Source organism: Mauremys mutica, chromosome 2 (genome assembly GCF_020497125.1).
Source record: "Mauremys mutica isolate MM-2020 ecotype Southern chromosome 2, ASM2049712v1, whole genome shotgun sequence".
NCBI lineage: Eukaryota > Metazoa > Chordata > Testudines > Geoemydidae > Mauremys > Mauremys mutica.
In genome coordinates this window covers 255434955-255455442 of record NC_059073.1, presented here as the reverse complement: position 1 = coordinate 255455442, position 20488 = coordinate 255434955, and the positions used below count along the sequence as shown (strand labels likewise).

General features: G+C 43.8%; 1 protein-coding gene across 1 annotated transcript in view; it reads left to right on the top strand.

Moving 5' to 3' along the window:
• The window catches only part of CUBN (cubilin), a 215549-nt gene that overhangs the window by 178717 nt on the left and 16344 nt on the right, over positions 1-20488 (top strand). The window contains exons 57-59 of the mRNA XM_045006661.1: positions 2521-2721; positions 5239-5368; positions 8055-8272. Coding sequence (XP_044862596.1) covers positions 2521-2721; positions 5239-5368; positions 8055-8272 — 549 coding nt within the window. The remainder of the gene's footprint in view (positions 1-2520; positions 2722-5238; positions 5369-8054; positions 8273-20488) is intronic.

The following is a 20488-nucleotide window of genomic DNA, read 5'->3' as shown; positions in this document are numbered from 1 at the left end:
CTTTAATAAAAAAGTTAAAAGGATTTTTAATAGTGTGCTTGCCATAGTACTAAGCAGGCTGAGGTCTCTATATACCAAGCCTCGAACCTTATTTAACGCTGTTTAATAGCAGCTAGTGACTGGGTTACTGACCCATTTCCCCCCCCCATCTGACTTAATATTACCCCATTCACTTGGGATATGGGACACTCAGATTTGAGTCTCTGCTCTAATAAATATTTTATTATTTATACCACGTGAAACAGCTCCAACGGGAGAAGTTGTGAGAGACTCACTCCAGAACAGGCTGGTGGTTAGGGCTAGGGTTGCCAACTTTCTAATCATACAAAACTGAACACCCTTGCCCTGCTCCCTGCCCCGCCCCTTCTCTGAGGCCTCGCCCCCACTCACTCCATCCCCTCCCCTCGGTTACTTGCTCTCTCCCTCCCTCCCTCCCTTTCACTAGGCTGAGGCAGGGGTTTGGGGTGCAGGAGGGGGTGATGGCTCCGGCTGGAGGTGCAGGCTCTGGGGTGGGGCCAGGGATGAGAGGTTCGGAGTGTGGGAGGGGGCTCAGGGCTGGGGTGAGGAGTTGAGGTGCAGGAGGGGGTGTGGGCTCCAGGAGGGAGTTTGGGAGGGGGTTCTGACCTGGGGTGAGGGGTTGGTGTGTGGCAGGGAGGTCGGGGTGCAGGCTCCAGCTGGGCAGCGCTTACCTCAGGCAGCTCCTGGAAGCAGACAGCATGTCTGGCTCCTAGGTGGAGGGGCCAGAGGGCTCTGCATGCTGCCCATGCCTGCAGGTGCACCCACTGGCCATGGTTCCCTGCGCCTAGGAGTCGGCTATGCTGACCACTTCCCAGAGCCACACAGAGCCAGGGCAGGCAGAGATCCTGCCTTAGCTCCACTGCGTTGTCTAGCGGATTTTTGCACGGGGGGAGGGGGGCGTTTCTAGCCCCTTCTTCAGGGAATCGCCCCTTTCCTCTATCTTGGACTTTCTCCCTCTGCCAACCTTCCCTCCTGGGAAGGGGCCCTAGTCTGTACCCACTACCATGGGATAAGGCAGGCCCTTTACTACCCCCAACTTGTTGCCACTTAAACCTGCCCTGAACCTCAAGGGCACCTGGCAATAGGGTATTGCCTCCAGTCCCTGTGGGCACATTCTATATCCATCTTCGCACCGGGAATCCACCAGTGCACCAGCTTCTTTTGTATCAGAGAGCAGGCTGAGGCTGAGTCCACCAGGCCTCACTGGGGTTTCCTCCCCATCATCACTGGAATGGTGGACAGCTTCTGCTCCTTTCCCTGCCCTCCAGCATTTGCCCAGCCACAAAACTCCACCCACCCACAATCCATGTGTGGGCAGTCTCGCTTCTCGTGTCCTGGTCATCCACATTGCCAGCAGACCACTGGTCGGGACCATGGGGGAACCCCTCGGTTGTCCTCCCATTTGTTTTCCAGGCCCTTCCCAGGAGGGGTTTCTCTGGGCCTTCTCCCAGTCTCCATGTCCCTGCTCAGCCATCCCTCCTTCCTGGGGAAGTCCACCTCCGTGTACTCCTCTGTACGTTTTTACAGCTGCCTCAACCATATTCAGTTGGTGCCTCCTCACCCAAACCTTTACGTTCTTGGGGAGGCCCTGTAAGAATTGTTCTAGGACGAGCGCATCCATGATCTCCTGCACTGTTTGGGCATCTGGCCTCAGCCACCAGGTGGCCTAGTCCATTAACTTTCAGGCAAATGCCCAGGGCCACAACACCCCATCCACCTCGCTGCCCAGAACCACTGGCTGCCAAACATGGGCTGCCAAACACGTGCTGCTGGCACAGGAGATCCTGAACAAGCTGCCATGTGTAGTAGAATGAGGTAGGGCCCCTTTGGCTTCTGCCAGGTTCACAAAGTCACGCCAAGACCCTGGGTTTAGTAACCACTTGTCCACTTTATTCTCAGGCTTGTTCCCATCACCGTTTCACCATGTATCAGTAACCCTTCACCATCAGGAGGAAGGGGAGCACTACAACCCTGCTTCCATTCCCTGCCTTTTCCCTTTCCTCCTGCTCTCTTCTGGCTTCCTTTCCCTCAGGCTTTTATGCCACCCCAGACTAATTAGGTGGCAGCTGTCTCCACCTCCCCAGTTAAGGCCAGATTAGCTCCAGCCTGCTCTAATTTGTTCCCCCTAACGAGGAGCAGGCGTGACAGAGGGCTGAATCGGCAATCCTTTGCCCAGCACCCTGTCACAAGAAGTTAATCCCATTGTGTACACTCTGGAAACTTGGGATGTTTAAATTTACTGCAACTGATTTGTGCCTCCTTGAGAAGTTGCTTATCCTCTTGGTGCCTCAATTTCCTCATATGTTAAAAATTATCCTTATTTCACAGGGAGTTAAGGAGTTATATGGAGTAAGCCACCATGTGAAGTGCTTTGAGATCCTTGGGCGGAAAGTGTACATTTATTATTATTATAGTACTCCGTGAAGTGTATGTATATGTAATACTCAATAAGTTCCATTGAATGTATGCTGCTAACACTTCTGCATTTCACATCCTTTGCAGCCCAGACACTCTCCACTGGAACTTGTACTTATGATGGAGTGAAAATTTTCAGAGGTACCAGGATAACTCCCTACCCGGTCACCACAATGTGTGGTACTGAAATCCCAAGTCCAGTCAGTTCGTTTGGGCCTATGCTCCTCAACTTCTACACTGACTCTCATATAGTAGGCCTTGGATTCCTGGCAACATACAGAATAATCCGTGAGTAGCCACAGCAATCCGCTTTGGTGGGTAAAAGTAGTCAGATTTGAGTGAGTGAATGTCTGCAGAGTTCACACTCCCCATATTCTCTGCAAAGAAGTTTTTTAGGAGTAGGGTCTGGGAGTGAGCAGCATGTTTTATCATGTACTGTGACCTGACCATCCCATCTCTCAGGCACTCTGCTCTCCCCCTTTGCAGGAATTATCTACATAAGGGGCTCTGAATGGGGCTAACTCAGAATCTGAGACCACATGAGTGTTCTAAAGCCATCTGCTCCACAAGAACAATAGGGGCTCAGTTGCACTGTGAAGTTTTATTTAAAATGATACTCCAAAGACGTGTCACTAGTTAATTTACCTGAAGAAAAATTGTTACTACATGCGGGAGGATGGCAAAAAATAACACTCTGAGCCTGATTCTGAAATTATACCAAGACCCTTTTACACCACACTGGCAGTGTAATGGAGTCTTAATGTGGGCTCAGTTATATTTATACCTACTTCTAGAGACAGCCTAAAGGGGCCGTAGTGTCAGTGAGAATCAGGCTCTAAACACGTTTTTCCTTTCAGTGTACATACTCCACAAATACATATCATGATTCACCTCCGATCTCAATCTCTTTTAAAGAGGAAGTGGGTATTAGGAAAGAGAAATGAATATAGGAAGTTCTCCCTACTGCACCAATATAGTAAATCCTAACTGATTCTATTTTCAAGATAAATCGAACTATCGTCTGGTTTTTGAAAAACGATTTCATTTGCACCAGTAAAGCACATGTAAGAGCATGCTGTTAACAGCTGTGAAATTTCCCTCATTACCTTCCTCCTCTGAACAAGAGCCACAACAAAATGTATAAAGTCAAGTAGTTTTGTTTAAAATAAATCGCCCCAGTAGCCACAGGCTAGACAGAATGGCACTGAAGGATGACAGTGTGCATTTGCGCATGAAAAGACCTTCATAACTCACTCAAGTTGGCTGCGGCTATGTAACTTGTGACTTCTGACATTTGAGAAGTATAACTATGGCCTTATTAGCTTGTTGCTCTGTACAACGCAGATTCCAGCAATTAACATTCCTCTTCCTTCTAGTTGTATTGTTTGCTGAAAGAGAAATGAAAAGGCTTTCCTCTGCTTGCCTAGCATGAATGCTGCTTTTTAATCCATTTAGCTCTTGTCTCTTATTTGTCAAAGTTCCAGTGTACAGTTTTCAGCAGCCCCCCTACCTGAGCTGTAAATGTGGAACGAGGAGCTGTGCATTCAACAGCCTTCATGGGCTTGGCTTTGTGAAGGTGTTGGCTGCCTGGGGCAATGGCTTGTCCTTTAGACCTTGAGAAACTGTGTGTGGGTTTGGGCTATTTGTCGGCAGGGCACAGGGAAGCCAGGGCCATGTTAAGATTATAAAATAAAGAGCTTGAGTAGGCAGTGAGGGTTTCAGCTGGTTTTGCACAGGATTTGTTCCCTCAAGCACTGACGCTGGGAACAAATATCAGGCCACATCCTGATCTTAGCAGCACCTGTGGTGTGAAATTCACAGGAGCACCTTCATCCCACTGTTGCAGATGCTTAAGTTGACCCTCTTCTGAAGCAGCTTGGTTGCATGTACAGAACCACCCAGTCATAGCCCCTCCCCAACAGCACAGTCTGTGACTCCACCCACTGCCAGATAGGGAGCCAATGTCAGAGGTAGTACAGAATTAATGCAATGCCTTCCAGATGCCTCAGCAGAAGGGAGAGGGCAGATTCCTCCCAACTGACTGATAGCTGGGGAGACACTGGATGAAATGTGTAGCTTAGGGATTTCCTTCCTATCCCCAACCAGCTGAAGAATCCCAAGGAGAGGTAAAGGAAACAGCCCCACAGTGACTGGTATGATTCCTCCCCTCCCCACCCTTCTAGAGCTGAGTGGGATTCACTACTCCAGAACAATCCCTCAGCTCCAGCAGGAAGGAGATAGTGAAGGTATGAATAGGGGCCAGGGCTATCTAAGAGGAGATGGAATGAAATCCTGACCCCTTTTAAGTTAATGGTAAAACTCCCAGGGAGTTCAAAGGAACAAAGAATATACCCATTTCCCAAATTCTCTAGCCACCAAGTAGCAACACAAAAGCTACTGCAAAGCAGGTACAGACCCATTGCTGAAGATGCACCTGGTTCACAGCCAGTTTATATAGGTTCAGTTTATATAGGTGCTTATCCCTTCCTTCTTTCATGTCTTATAAGGCAGGGTCAGGATTTTGCCTGTGTGTTATTGCACAAGCATGGTATCAGTGGGGGGAAAATGTAGCAGATAAATATAACGGTGTCACTAGGATACTGCCAAAATCATAAGAGTGCATTTTACATTTCAGGGTGGTTTAAACTTCCACAATCAACTCTGCTTAGCACGGCGAGGATCTTGTCTTGCCTGTATCTGGATAGTAACAGTATCCTACTTACTTCACAATACTCTCACATTTGGCATCTGGTTTATATTCAGATATTAACTGATCTCTGCTTCCTCTTTTTGCTTTCATTGCAGCTTGCGGAGGCCTTTTCAATGGTTCTTCTGGCACAGTCAGCAGCCCTGCCCATTCGTTTACCGATTATCACAACAATATGAACTGCTCATACCACATTACAGTTGGAAACAACAAAGTCGTGGCACTCAAGTATGTAATCCAAGTTCAGCATCTGATTAAGAGGGACAGAAAGGTCTCTGGTTCTGATTTTAAAAAAAGTATTCTGGTAAAGAGAGTCATTATATAGTCTCTTTTCCAACGGAGAACTTGAAGTGGAACTAAGAAATGTCCATGTAAAGCACTGAAGCAGACCTTATTATTCCCATAAAAACCAAACTTGTTGAAAACTGTTTGTTTTAGAAACAGTCAATTAGTTATTATTAGCAAGATAGCACTGTAATTTTAGCTTCCCACTGTGGCTTGCAAAGGGAATAAATCATCATATAAAAGGTTATTCACTCACTGAGCTAAACTTCACCAATTGGCTGTTTTGGAGTAGTTACGAGCTTATGAATAATGTAAATTAAAATCCTCTTTTGGAAACTAGTGACCTTATTTCCTTAAACCCCAGATAATATTCTCTTCCCAGAAATGGCATAATTTAAAAAAGATGTAACAGCCACAAAATACTGCTGTTTAAAACTTCTGAAACAAAATAATTCTTGTGTTTTAATGATATTAAAGCTTAATTTATAGCATTGGGAGAGGAAGGAATTATGAAAAGGCTGAGTATGAATAGAATACATTTGCCCTGCTAAGTAGCATGCTGGCTTGGGGGCTGATTATGCATTACTGTATATGTACATCCAAAGTGCCCAAGGAAGCTGATGGCTGATTTGGCTGTTTGGATAAATGAGTGAGGATACTGATTCTCAAAGAATATGCAAGATCTGCATAGTTCCTGGAAATAAAGATACCCATGTTGATGCATGCTGTGTTATCAAGTTTCACTTCAAGCTTATCTTGTGAGCACAACTGGCCTGGACAGAAATGGGGTCACTAATATCTAATCAAGTATCAGAGGGGTAGCCATGTTAGTCTGGTTCTGCAGAAGCAGCAAAGAATCCTGTGGCACCTTATAGACTCAGGGTACGTCTACACTACGGGATTATTCTGAATTTACATAAACCGGTTTAACAAAACAGATTGTATAAAATCGAGTGTGCGCGGCCACACTAAACACATTAAATCGGAGTAAGGAGTGTGTAGGAGAGGAGCCCAGCATCCCTCTGCTAGTCCAGGGGCAATTTAATCTTTTCTTTACACATGAAGGGTGGGGGCTGATGGAGCTCAGCCCCCTGTTGCTATGATGACGATGGTTATCAGCCATACTGTACCATCTACCATGAAAAATTAGGACCAGGCGCCCTTGATTGACCTTACCGATGCTAGTCAGCATGGTTACCAGTCCTTTTGCACTGCCCCATGTGCCAATAGGCTGATGATGAGGACGGATACCAGTCATATTGTACCATCAGCCATCCATGGCGTGTGGGGAGCAAGGATGTTGGTGTTGAGTGCTGCACCATCGCGTCTATCTGCAGCATTCAGTAAAGATAGGGTGACATGTAAAAGAGTCAAGACAGGATTGTTTTCCCTTTCACTTCTGGGAGTGGGTGGGGGGGTGCGTAAATTACCTAGCTATGCCCTGACCCACCGCGGACACTGTTTTTGACCCTAGAAGCATTTGGAGCTCAGCCAAGAATGCAAATGCTTTTCAGAGACTGCAGGAACTGTGGGATAGCTTGAGTCCTCCAGTCCATGAGCGTCCATTTGATTCTTTGGCTTTCCATTACGCTTGTCACGCAGCAGTGCGCTGAGTCCCTGCTATGGCATCTGTCTGGAGATTTTTTAAAAATGATTTTGAATTTCGTCTTCTGTAACGGAGCGCTGATAGAACAGATTTGCCTGCCCTTACAGCGATCACGTCCGCATCGTCCATGCGGGAGCTCTTTCTTTATTTTGATTTTTAACTGCATCACCACCCGTGCTGATCGGAGCTCCACGCTGGGCAAACAGGAAATATTCAAAAGTTCGCGGGGCTTTTCCTGTCTACCTGGCCACTGCATCCGAGTTCAGATTGCTGTCCAGAGCGGTCAGTGGTGCACTGTGGGATACCGCCCGGAGGCCAATACCGTCGATCTGCGGCCACACTAACCCTAATCCGATATGGTAATACCGATATTAGCGCTACTCCTCTCGTTAGGGAGGAGTACAGAAACCGGTTTAAAGAGCCCTTTATACCGATATAAAGGGCCTCTTAGTGTGGACGGGTGTGGCGTTAAATCGGTTTTACGCTCCTAAAACCGGTTTAAACGCCTAGTGTAGACCAGGCCTAACAGACGTTTTGCAGCATGAGCTTTCGTGGGTGAATACCCACTTCTTCGGATGCTTCTAATATCTAATCATTATTTTTTAAACTCTCTTCCCTGAAGGGCACCTGCCCATGCTTATTCCTGGGTGAAGAACTGATTTTTCAGTTTGATAGCAGTTCTGGAAGAAAATCAGTTTGAGTTCGAATCATGTCTGAATTTTTTTTGAATCTTTGATGAATCGAAAAAGTCCATCGGGGTCAAAGGAAATGCTTAGTTCAGCCCAAAATGTTTTGTTTCCAAACATTTGTACAGAGCTAGATTAACAAACCAGGAGGAGGTGTGTCCCCTGCCCCATATTCTATAACCTCGAAAACCAATTAGTATTAAATTCACTCTACCCACCTTATGCTTGGCTCTGGCCATTACTATTAATACCTCATTTCCACAAGCACCAAAAACCACCCAACATCTGAATAAAAACAAAACTGGGATAATGTAACCCCCTACATTGTATCTTACAGATTCAATGCCTTCCACCTTGAAGCTTCCTCCTCTTGTTACAAAGATTATGTGGCTGTATATGATGGCTCAGATATCTACTCTCCACTCCTTGGCAAATTCTGCGGCTCAGAACCTCCTCCAACTCTTATGAGCTCCAGCAATGACTTGCTCCTGGTGTTTAAGACTGATTTCTTTGAAGTAGCTGGAGGCTGGAAAGCATCTTTCAGAGAGACAATAGGTAAGAATACTATCCCATCAAATACTCCCTGTTATCTGATGTCAAGTCATGTCCTATGCAGCTGTTGTAGCCTCTGGCAACAAGATAGGGCTCTCAGTAGTACAAGTGTTGTTGTAGCCATGTTGGTCCCAGGATATGAGAGGGACAGTGTGGGTGAGGTGACCTGAAGAAGAACTTTGTGGAGTTCAAAAGCTTGTCTCTCTCTCCAACAGAAGTTGATCCCATAAAAGATATTTCCTTGCCCACCTTCTCTCTCTAGTAGTCTAAGTAGACAAGGGTGGACATAGCCTGCCTTTCACTGTAGCATGTAGCCACGCATGCCGCCACAAGGATAGACATAGCCTTAACTTAATTCTTACCTATCTCATAAAATGCACAGTTGTCCCTTGAGTGGCAGACAGGGCTTTGGAGTGGAGCCCGGAGCTGGCGTGCAGAGCAGCTCTGGAGCAGTGGAGCTGCAGGTTTTTGCCTGGAGCTGGAGTGAAGCCGGAGCACAGATCCAAAGCCCTGGTGGCAGAAGGCATAGCAGTACCCACATCCCCCTCTTTTGGAGGACTTTATGGATGGACACTGGCACAGCAGCTGAGCTCTAATTCTGCAGCAGGAGGCTAGTGATAGCCTGAAGTTAGACACCCTTTCTTCCTCTCCTCCCCTTGCAGCACTGCCTCCCTCCCCAGTGCCCCCCCGCTTCATACCTTTTTAAAATAAAATAAGTCAGTGAAGCTTGAGGTGCCCCAACAAATCATTTCACTGACCACCCCCAATCCCTCAGCCAGCCCAGCACATAGTTCTGTCATCATAATGGAACACATTGGTTATGTGAGCAAAGTACTGTTCTTATGGGCACCCTAGACAGTGCTAAGGCAGTTCTTGATTCTTGCCTTGACCAGATACTTAAATTTTAAAGTCCGTCTCACTGCTAGTCTGAAAGGTGATCTTTCTGTAACATCTGAATCGTTGGTAGTGATAAGCTATAAATGATTATCATCTTTAAACAGCCTTAATATAATATCCAGTATTTTGTTGCCTAATTAATTCATTCTCTGGATGAAAAAAAGGCATAATGGCCATGTTTATAAAGCATGCACTCAGACACTCCAGAATGAAAGGCCTTGTGGTAGGATAAACATAGCCTTTAGCTGAGCCATTGAGCCCCCACAGCAAATACCAGTTTTTCATTTGTTACAGTCTAAGTATTTAGGGATAACGAATATAAATGGCACCATATCCTTGCCAAATATAGTATTCCCAGAGAACCTCATGGCCATTACTCTTATTAACTCCTCTTAGCTTTAATCGCTACAGAAAACTTTAAAATCTGCCTTGTGGACTGTTCTCTCATGTATTCCATCAAATGTGCTTCTGCTAATGTTGTTTTGCATAGTGCTCTGTGAAAATCTATTAAGTACCAGGCATGATTGGTCTCATGATGGGTCTGTGCTTCAAAGATGAGCTCAGCAGGGACTCCCAAAACTGTCAGCCTTTGAGGGCTGTCTCAGTCCTCAGACTAGCAGGTAGTCAGAAGTTTCTTAAGGCATTGACTGTAGATCAGTGGTTTTAACCCTTTTTTCATTTGCAGACCCCCCAAAATGTTCCAATGGAAGTGGAGACCCCTTTAGAAATCTTAGACACCACAGTTTTGTGGACATTTAGACATAGTCTGCAGACTCCCAGCAGTCCGCAGACCATAATTTGGAAACCACTGCTCTAGATTTACCTGTATGAGATTCTGCTCAAAGATACAGTGAAAGATGGCCAAACTTTCAGTGGTTCTGCAGAAACCTTGATTGTTTCCCCAAGGGAGGATGAGCCTTATATCACCTTAAAAAAGAATCTTTGAGGCTATTTCTGGAGGGAGACCTACCCAGCTCCAGGAACTAAAGAATGGAGTTATATAGGAGTGAAATAGATCTTCATGTAATGTATGTGGGGAGGGGTGTGTGTGTGCATGCAGAAATATATATAATGGGGGTGTGCACACACGTATATGTGCATATATTGTGGCAAGGCACCTCCTTCGCATTGTTGGCCTCAGAGTTTCTCCCTCAGGCAGTAGAGGCCTGGAGTAAATCAGGGTTTTTATTCTTCACTCTGTTTTATTTTTCAGTATATTTACACGCTGGGCTTCTGGGTAGAGCCAAGTAGTTCTCAGAAGCAAAACAACTATATAAAAATGCACAACACAAAAAGGAATACCTTTCCCTGCCCCTTCTTCAGGGTGTTGCCTTATTACGCTGGCTTACTAAACAGCTGTTAACTTGGTGGTTTTTCCTACAAGGAGGAGAAACAGCCTCCCACCCAGGAGAAGCCTTTTCTCTCTGCTGTAACTGGCTTTTCAGTCCTCCTGCTCTTCTCTCACAGGAAGAGGGGTTTTTAAAGGTCATTGGCAGTCCTTAACTGGACTCAGGTGTCTCTAATTAATCTCAGGTAACCTTTTAGTTTATAGAAAAAAAGGCCTTCAACATTCTGGGGCTTTTATATCTGCCTTCCACAACTCTTTTATATCTGTCAGGTGTGACTATCATAATATGTAATGTGTATGTTGAGAGTGGCTCTTGGTTTTATATCTCTTTCTTGTTTTCCCCCTACCTGTGGGAAGCAAGCTACAAGGAGTGAGTCCTAGGGTATTTACACAGGATTCTGAAGATCTCGTGCGGGTGGAAAGGGGCCAAGAAATAGAAAATCATATATATAAAAATTTTAAAGAGTCACAATCCTTTAACCCATTACAGCTTGGCTGGGCTGATGCATAGCTCTAGGAAACTTTGCCACACATCTTTGTAATCTGAGCATAAAGAATTATGCTTAAAAATTGAGACAGTAAAGCCACAAACACCAGAGAGCTTTTTATTTTAAATTAGTCTTTAAAGTAACCCCCTCATGTCTGAAAAAAAACCATATGGTTTTGTAGGAATACAAAAACAGTGTCTCTACAACAGCAAATGCAATCAGAGGGCAATTTATGATTGCAAATTACTGAGTGGTATCTGTAGAGCAACTTCAAACATAAATCTCTATTACTCTACAATGCGTACATTATTTTGTGGCTATATTAGAGATGCACAACTGGATAATGTAATTATTGTGCTCTGTTTAATGTTGTTGGTGACCCTGATTATGTCTTGGAAGGAGGTGAGTAGAAACCATAAACTCAGTTGCAGAAAACTAAACTTAGCTTAATTCCTTTCTTCATAAGCTCTTCAAATTTCATTGCTGATTAGGCTTCTCTTAGGGATGGTGCCAAAAACTAGGGTTATCTGTAGTTCATCCTTTGTGAATTTTATAGAAAGGTGGTCAATTTGCTCACTGAGTGGGGAGGGCAATGAAGGGAGGATCAGTAAGTAAGTGTGTAGCTCACAAAAACATTGCAGGACATACGAAAACTAGGCATCATTGGCGCTAAAGCCTGAAAATTGAGAAAAACGGCCCTGTTTTAATTAAAGCAATTAATTCACATCATTGATGCTGCACCCTCTGCAAGGACTGAATTCTTTCCACCAGGCACAATCTACCGTGAAAAACAAATCACCAAAAATCATTCATTAGTATTAATTTGGCAGGACAACAATGCTTAATCTATTCTTTAAAATGTATTTCTTTAGAAATACGCTACTGTATATTTGATGCTACATTGTCAAACAGCCACATCACAAACTACAATCTTTGCAAAAATATTGTTGTGATCTAACATTTGGATAAGGAGAATACAAAGCACTCATTACAACCCTGTGTGCTCATGACTAATTTGGTGTGCATTCCACCATTATGTTTGCCGTGGTGATTATGTTACTCATCTAACTAGAAATGGTCCCAAACCAACCCCCCTAGATCCAAACATAGCTGGTATTGGTGATGGGGGGATGGCTTCAGACTCTTAACTTTGATGTAGATCTGAATTTCACAGATTGGTCCTTTCACTATGATGGACCAAATTAAAACCCCAGAATCAAAAGCCTCTTAACTCTGGGGATGGTTCATAATTTGGATTCAGATCTTGATGTTGTGGTTCACGCTCATCTGTACTGTGATGGGCTGGACATGCTGTCGTGTTAAAAGCATGAATTGAGCTGAGTGGAAGAGCTCAGCCTGTAAGGATTGTCAACATGTCAGAACTGTAGGAAGGAATGGGCAGCTTGGCTCCTTCTGTTGCCTTAGTTAAGTTCTTTTACCTTTCTGTCTTAGTTTCTGGCCCTTAAAACAAGGATAGCGACATTTCCTTATGTCACAGAATGAGTTCATAGACTTTAAGGTCAGAAGGGACCATTATGATCATCTAGTCTGACCTCCTGCACAATGCAGGCCACAGAATCTCACCCACCCACTCCTGTATCAAACCTGAGCCTCAAATCATGGTTTAAAGACTTCAGGGTGCAGAAAACCTTCCAGTAAGAGACTCGTGCCCCACGCTGCAGAGGAAGGCGAAACCCCCCCAAGGCTTCTGCCCAATCTGCCCCGGAGGAAAATTCCTTCCCGACCCCAAATATTGCTTCAGCTAAACCCTGAGCATGTGGGCAAGACTCACCAGCCAGACATCCAGGGAAGAATTCTCTGTAGTAACTCAGATCCCACCCCATCTAACATCCCATCACAAGCCATTGGGCACATTTACCGCTAGTAGTCAAAGACAAATTAATTGCCAAAATTAGGCTATCCCATTACGTCATCCCCTCCATAAACTTATCAAGCTTAGTCTTGAAGCCAGATATGTCTTTTGCCCCCACTACTCCCCTTGGAAGGCTGTTCCAGAACTTCACTCCTCTGATGGTTAGAAACCTTCATCTAATTTCAAGTCTAAACTTCAAGTGCTTGTCTCTTCAGTGGCTGGGGGAGATAAACCAATCAGAGGCTAAGGGTTTTGGTCAGATGAGATGCTGCTGGAGGAAGAGTTTGGGTTTCTCCCACATTGAGAAGTGAGGACTGTGTGCACTGGAGCTGTGATTGGACCAATGGTCCCTTATGTATCCACCCCCTGCAAAAGGGGAAGACTTGACCTGTTCAGGTGAACTCTGCTGTAAAGGGGACTTTCCACATTTACTATGTAGCATACTGGGGCAGTGGGGACTATTTGTGTTTAATTTCCTTTTCTAAGTGATAACTGTAGCTTTTGCGTAGCAAGGAATGAACCCCTGAAAACCATTTCTTGCTCTGTTGAGAAAGGAGGTTGTTTATTTAAGACACCATTGCAGCAGTTCTTGATTTTTTCCATACTGGGGCTCCCCTTTCCATTTCAGGATGCTGCTCTCCCCTGGCACCTCCTTTCCATCTAGCAGGGACACAACCCTCCCCCACACCTTCCATTTAGCAATATGGGAAGAGTGGGGTGAATATGATCTCTCTGGCACCTATTTGTGATCCCCCTGGGGGGTCACGAGAACTCATGCCCTACTGTATTATTTTCCTTTTTAAATAATTGACCCCTATGCGATGGGGTGTAAAAGCAACCCTATTTAATAGCTTATGATTTCTGCCCAGCAGCTTATCTGTCTTGTTCTCTGTCCTCCTCTACACATCCTGATTGCCTTAGTTATGACAGTAAATACAGTGTTCTAAATGATCAAAGGGAGAATTTTAGCAGCTTCCTGAAGGTGTGCCATTCTCTTCAGAGCTGGGCTTTGCACCAGCATTAACATTCTTAAGGCACAGTGCTGCCCAGGGTTGTGTGAATATGCTGGGAAATGCATGTGACAGCGTAGGGAGCTTCTCCTTCCCCTGCAACTTAGTGCTGTTTTGGATGGGGAAGGGAGGAAGAGAAGGGGCAGCAAAAATTCCTGTTCATTCTCTATATCCCCAAGAGGTTATAGTCTTACTTGGCTTGGGGACATGGCTAGGCCTCTGTCTTCCCATTGTTTATGGAATCATCAGTAGCAGCTGGTAGAAGTACAGACGGCCTCCTTGTAAAGGACCAGTATGATGTACAACAGAATGCATTTTCCTCCTCACCACCTTTAGCACTCAGCCCAAGTGCCCAGAGACAACTTTACTCTCTGCCAGCAAGGTCTGTCAGGAGTCCATTATATTCACTGCTGCCTCCATCCTGTCCAACTTTTTTTCCTTGAAGACCACACAGCTTTTTATTTTAATAAATATTTTTAGGAATGGATAATCATTTAAAAACAAAGTAATGGGGAGTAAGACTTTAGAAGGAACAGAGTTAGAATAAGAAATCTTCTCCTTTGATCTAAATGCATCCTAGTAATTTAGTAAACAACCTAATAATCTATATAACCTTTCCTTCCTGCCAAAATAATCTGTGGCCCCCCTTTCATAACATAACTCAGTATTACCCCTTGGTGTCTTTTTTCATTTGTTTCCCATATGTTAACTCTGTTAAGTATGTATTAAATTACTTTTTCTTATTTGAAAAAAATATATACCAGCAAAGTATTTGCTAAAAGGCTTAGGGTTATGGAGGTATTTCCCTTAATTGAATGCGCATTTATTTTAACAATATAGTGAAAATTGGCCCAGTAGAATTTGTGCCAGCCTTTTTACTCCCTTATTTTTTATTGTCAACACAAAACCTTGGTATATACAGTCTTAAACCCAAACTCTGCCCTTTGAATTGGGTTGCCAATCCTTCAGGATTGCCCCGGAGTCTCCAGGAATATATCCAACCTAAATTGGGAATCCTACCTTTGAGATGTGTATATGTTTCTTAGGTTCCCACTGGCTTCAATTTGTAAGTACCATGGCTCTGATTCTCAGAGGTGCTGAGCACCTTCAGCTCCTGTTGACATCACTTGGAGTTTTGATTGCTCAGCACCTCTGAAGATTGGGCCCCATATGTGCACTTTAAGACAAAATATAGCTACTGGACTGTGCAATTAGGTGTCGTTTATACTCTGTATAAATCATTTCTTATCTCTGATGCTAATAACATAATTTATTGCACTGACTTATATAAAATTATTTTAGTAACATCTTGCCACTAGCACTGCTGATCTGCAGTGACAGTTAAATCCTGTCAGTCACAGATTAGCAAAGATAAGTCTCAGATTTATAGTGAAAAATTTTAAAGGGGAAATATTTTCTCTCTTGAACAAATAAATCTCATAAGCATATGTCTTTGACCATAGCAAATTAACTTTCTTGCTGAATTTGGCCTACCTTCTCATAACTCCAATAAAATTGCAGTGCTTGGCACAGATTTCACAATCCATTTGGTTCAGTTAGACTTTTATCACAAGATATCAAGGTGGACTTACAGTGTGATTCTGTAGGGAGAGACTCAGAAAGAGAGAAAGCGAGTAGAGATCTGAGCTGAGAAGCTGAACCATCATGTACACAGCAGTTTTGCTTCACAGAGGTTCTTACAAAACATTTTCTTGAGGGATGGGGCTTGATCCACAAGCATTTGCACCAAATATCACTTTGTGTGTTGGATTTGAACAAACCCCAAATCCCAACCTGAAGCTCTGATGAAACCACTGAGTTTCACCAGGTTCTGTGTTGAGACCATGTCAAACATTTCAATACAATGTTATACTTTTGTTCAGGCAGGCTCAAATGGGTCACAGAACTTTCCAAGGCATATGTAACAAAACCCAAAATCATGCAAATTGTGTGTGTTTGGGGTTTAATTGTGTGAACACGTCACATCTCTCTACTTAGAAGCATTTAGAAACCCTGTGGTGGCTTTGGGTCTGATGTTGTTCCTATTGAATTAAATGGCAAAACTCTCACTGATTTCAAAGATAGCAAGATCCAGTCTTCTATCTTGTGTAAGGATGAGCTTGGTCTCTAATATATTGTCCTTGTTAAGTCCCCTCTCAGTACCAAGTATATTTTCCAAAATGAAAAAGGTAGTTTTACACACACACACACGCACAAGAATCCAAGTAATGTGGAGTAATCCCAATACCCACCTATTTGCTAAATTTCCCACTATGGCTGATGTTACTAAATTAAAAACAAACAAAAAAAAGCTTCATAGAGCTGGATTCATTCTGAAGTCCACTACTGCTACCACTAGTGCACCTATTCATCACTGAGGCCACAATCCTACCATTGATTCCTTGTGCATGTACCTGGGGTCAAGATACAGTCCCATCTACTTCACTGACACTCCGCACATGGGCCTGTCTGTACAGATCCAATTGCAGGATCAGAGCCATTAGATATTACAGTGATAAGTGCAATAGAAAAACCAAAACCAGATCATCTGGACTCCCCTGGTTTTTACAGTTCTGTTAATTTCCTTTTAATACTAACTGATTTTGCAAATAGGCATTGCTTTTGTGTTTGTTTGTTCAATGTTACTGCTGGTCTAGATATTATCCCAATTACAGTTTTGAAAAACACCTTCCTATAGATACAGAAATACACCATGCCATGTTCAATATGGTTCATTGCAATACCAGTCATACTTTATATTAAGTGTGACAAAGTTCCTCCTCTACCTTGGTGGGTCCTGCGCTTATTGGCAGATTTGCTCACCTCAGTGATCTTCCCCACAGTCTGGATCAACTCCTCCTATGTCTGATCAGGAGTTGGGAGGTTTGGGGGGAACCCGGCCCACCCTCTAGTCCGGGTTCCAGCCCAGGGCCCTGTGGATTGCAGCTGTCTATAGTGCCTCTTGCTACAACTCCCTGGGCTACTTCCCCATGGCCTCCTCCAAACACCTTCTTTATCCTCACTACAGGACCTTCCTCCTGGTGTCTGATAACGCTTGTACTCCTCAGTCCTCCAGCAACTCTCAATCTCAGCTTCTTGTGCCTCTTGCTCCCAGCTCCTCACACACACTTCCTCTCCTCTGGCTCCTCCTCACCTGACTGGAGTGAGCTCCTTTTTAAACCCAGGTGCCCTGATTAGCCTGCCTTGATTGGCTGCAGGTGATCTAATCAGCCTGTCTGCCTTAACTGGTTCTAGCAGGTTCCTGATTACCCTAGTGCAGCCCCTGCTCTGGTCACTCAGGGAACAGAAAACTACTCATCCAGTGACCAGTATATTTGCCCTCGACCAGACTCCTGTACCCCACTGGCCTGGGTCTGTCACATAAGGGTATGCTTACAAATCATTTATAGTTAACATCATTAATATAAGTTTTACTAATTAGTCAATTGTTATAGATTGTTGCAATGTCCAGCATGTCAATATCTTGCTTATAAGAGGGGTATGTGTGCCCCTAGAGGTACACAGAGGTCTTCTAGGGGGTACATCAACTCATCTATTTATTTGTCTAGTTTTACAACAGGCTACATAAAAAGCACTAGCGAAATCAGTACAAACTAAAATTTCATACAGACAATGACTTGTTTATACCGCTCTATATTCTATACACTGAAATGTTAGTACAATATTTATATTCCAATTGATTTCTTTTATAATTCTATGGTAAAAATGAGAAAGTAAGCAATTTTTCACTAATAGTGTGCAGTGACACTTTTGTATTTTTATGTCTGATTTTTGTAAGCAAGTAGTTTTTAAGTGAGGTGAAACTAGGGATACGCAAGACAAGTCAGCCTCCTGAAAGGAGTACAATAGCCCGGAAAGGTTGAGAACCACTGATTTATAACATCTCCTGATGTGCTTATAACACAAACAAATCATGTCTGTAACATGCTTATAATATCTATTCACAGTGTATTAGCTCTTTCTACTCTGTTTATAAATATACCCTAGTTACTGCAATATGTGTGAAGAAATAACTATTCACAAGCATGCATTGGTGAGACAGCTGAATAAGTTTAGCAGTCTGTTGCACAGTTAGAATACATCCTTTAAATGTGTTTGAAGCACACGTAGTTGTCCTTTAGTGCAATAGAACATACACCTCTCAGAAATGCCAGTCATTTAAGATCTATACCATTTCGTCTCCCAAAGCAAAACAAACCCAAAAATGTTCAGCATGCACAAATGGCTCCATGCTGGGCAGATGAGAAAAGGAGAAGCGGACAGTTAAAGAACAAATTACTGGCTGCTCAAAAAGAATGGGCAGCTGAAAAATCCCTCATGGACGTATGTGATTGGTCATCAATAGCAACTTTGTAACGATGAGGAGGGAGGCCCAAAAGAGAGACAATTCAGACACCTAGGGCAGATCCTCAGCAGATATAAAACCTGTCACTGCTCCATTGAACTGAAGAAAACCCTACCACAGATAAATAGCTTTTCAACAGGTAGTGCTCTGCGTTTTGCTTGATGCAGGCTACTTGACATCTTGGCTGGTTTTCACTTTAGGTATCCATGTAAGTTGTGATAATATTCTGTAAAATTCCGTGCTAGCAAATCTGACAACTCTGAGCGCTGTGTGAGTCAGTCTATCTTTTGTTGCATCCGATGAAGTGGGTATTCACCAACAAAAGCTCATGCTCCAATACGTCTGTTAGTCTATAAGGTGCCACAGGACTCTTTGCTGCTTTTACAGATCCAGACTAACACGGCTACCCCTCCGATACTAGTCTATCTTCTGCGATCACTCGGGACTCAATCCCATTGGCTTTCGTTGGACTACCTACTTGCTTAAAATTGAGTATGTCCTTAAGTGCTTTGGTAGATCAGGGCCAAAGTACTTAGACTCTTGCAGGATCAAGCCCTAATAAACTTTATTTCAAAAGAATGTATTTATCCTGAAAAAGTACTAACAGTCAGAAGGAAGTAGCAAAGCAGCACACCACCCCACAAGCACTCTCCCCTCTGATGATTTAGTTTTCCTAAGTATCTTTTTGGACTCAGAATTAATTGGTCCCATTTCCCCTCTCTTTGTTCTAACGTTCTGCATTAGAAATACAGTTACTTTAGGACTCGTCCAAATGTGTGATTCTTTACTACACAAAACTGGATTAGATCCAACTAATCCTTGTCTTTTTCATTCTGTTCCCATTATAAGTGTTCCCTATTCATTACTAGTGATAAAGAAGTCTCCAGTGCCTCAGTGGGATAGGATTTTTTTTTAATCAACTTCTGTTTGCGTGGAGTTTTCCCAGCTTCAGTTGGAACAGCAGGATGACTTTTATCCTTAGTCACACTGGTTTAATTATTGCAGTCTTGCAGAACTCTTGCCTCTAGCACACGGATACTGATGCAATACTGATGACTGGAGGCTGATTTTACTCCAGAACTATCCTTTTGTAACACTAGCTCAGGCGGTGCCTAGATTTATATGCTTGGAAATGTATCAGTGTGTCAAGGTTAAGACATCTGCTGTCAGAAAGAAAGTCTTATTTTATACATGCAAATGAGATTCTGGATCTAAGTACATTTGTTGCTTAGCCACAAAAAGTAAATTATTTTGCTTATCTTCCTGTTGTAAAAGCATTCATTGTGGAAGATGATAGACTGTTACTGCCCATCTTGCAAAATTTTCAGGCATTCTTGATGAGACTCTAGCAAAAGCATTAGCAATGCCTACTATATTCCAGTGTGTGAGTTAGATAATCAAACAAGAATCCCCAAAGAGATCAGAGAAAGATGCTTGATTTTAACAAGCTGGTCAATTTTAACTAGTGCCTTTTGAACTGGTCATAGAATCATAGAATCTCAGGGTTGGAAGGGACCTCAGGAGGTCATCTAGTCCAACCCCCTGCTCAAAGCAGGACCAAACCCAACTAAATCATCCCAGCCAGGGCTTTGTCAAGCCTGACCTTAAAAACCTCTAAGGAAGGAGATTCCACTACCTCCCTAGGTAACCCATTCCAGTTCTTCACCACCCTACTAGTGAAAAAGTTTTTCCTAATATCCAGCCTAAACCTCCCCCTCTGCAACTTGAGACCATTACTCCTTGTTCTATCATCTTCTACCACTGAGAACAGTCTAGATCCATCCTCTTTGGAACCCCCTTTCAGGTAGTTGAAAGCAGCTATCAAATCCCCCCTCATTCTTCTCTTCTGCAGACTAAACAATCCCAGTTCCCTCAGCCTCTCCTCATAAGTCATGTGCTCCAGCCCCCTAATCATTTTTGTTGCCCTCCGCTGGACTCTCTCCAATTTATCCACATCCTTCTTGTAGTGTGGGGCCCAAAACTGGACACAGTACTCCAAATGAGGCCTCACCAGTGCTGAGTAGAGGGGAATGATCACATCCCTTGATCTGCTGGAAATGCCCCTACTTATACAACCCAAAATGCCATTAGCCTTCTTGGCAACAAGGGCACACTGTTGACTCATATTCAGCTTTTCGTCCACCGTAACCCCTAGGTCCTTTTCTGCAGAACTGCTGCCCAGCCATTCGGTCCCTAGTCTGTAGCAGTGCATGGGATTCTTCCGTCCTAAGTGCAGG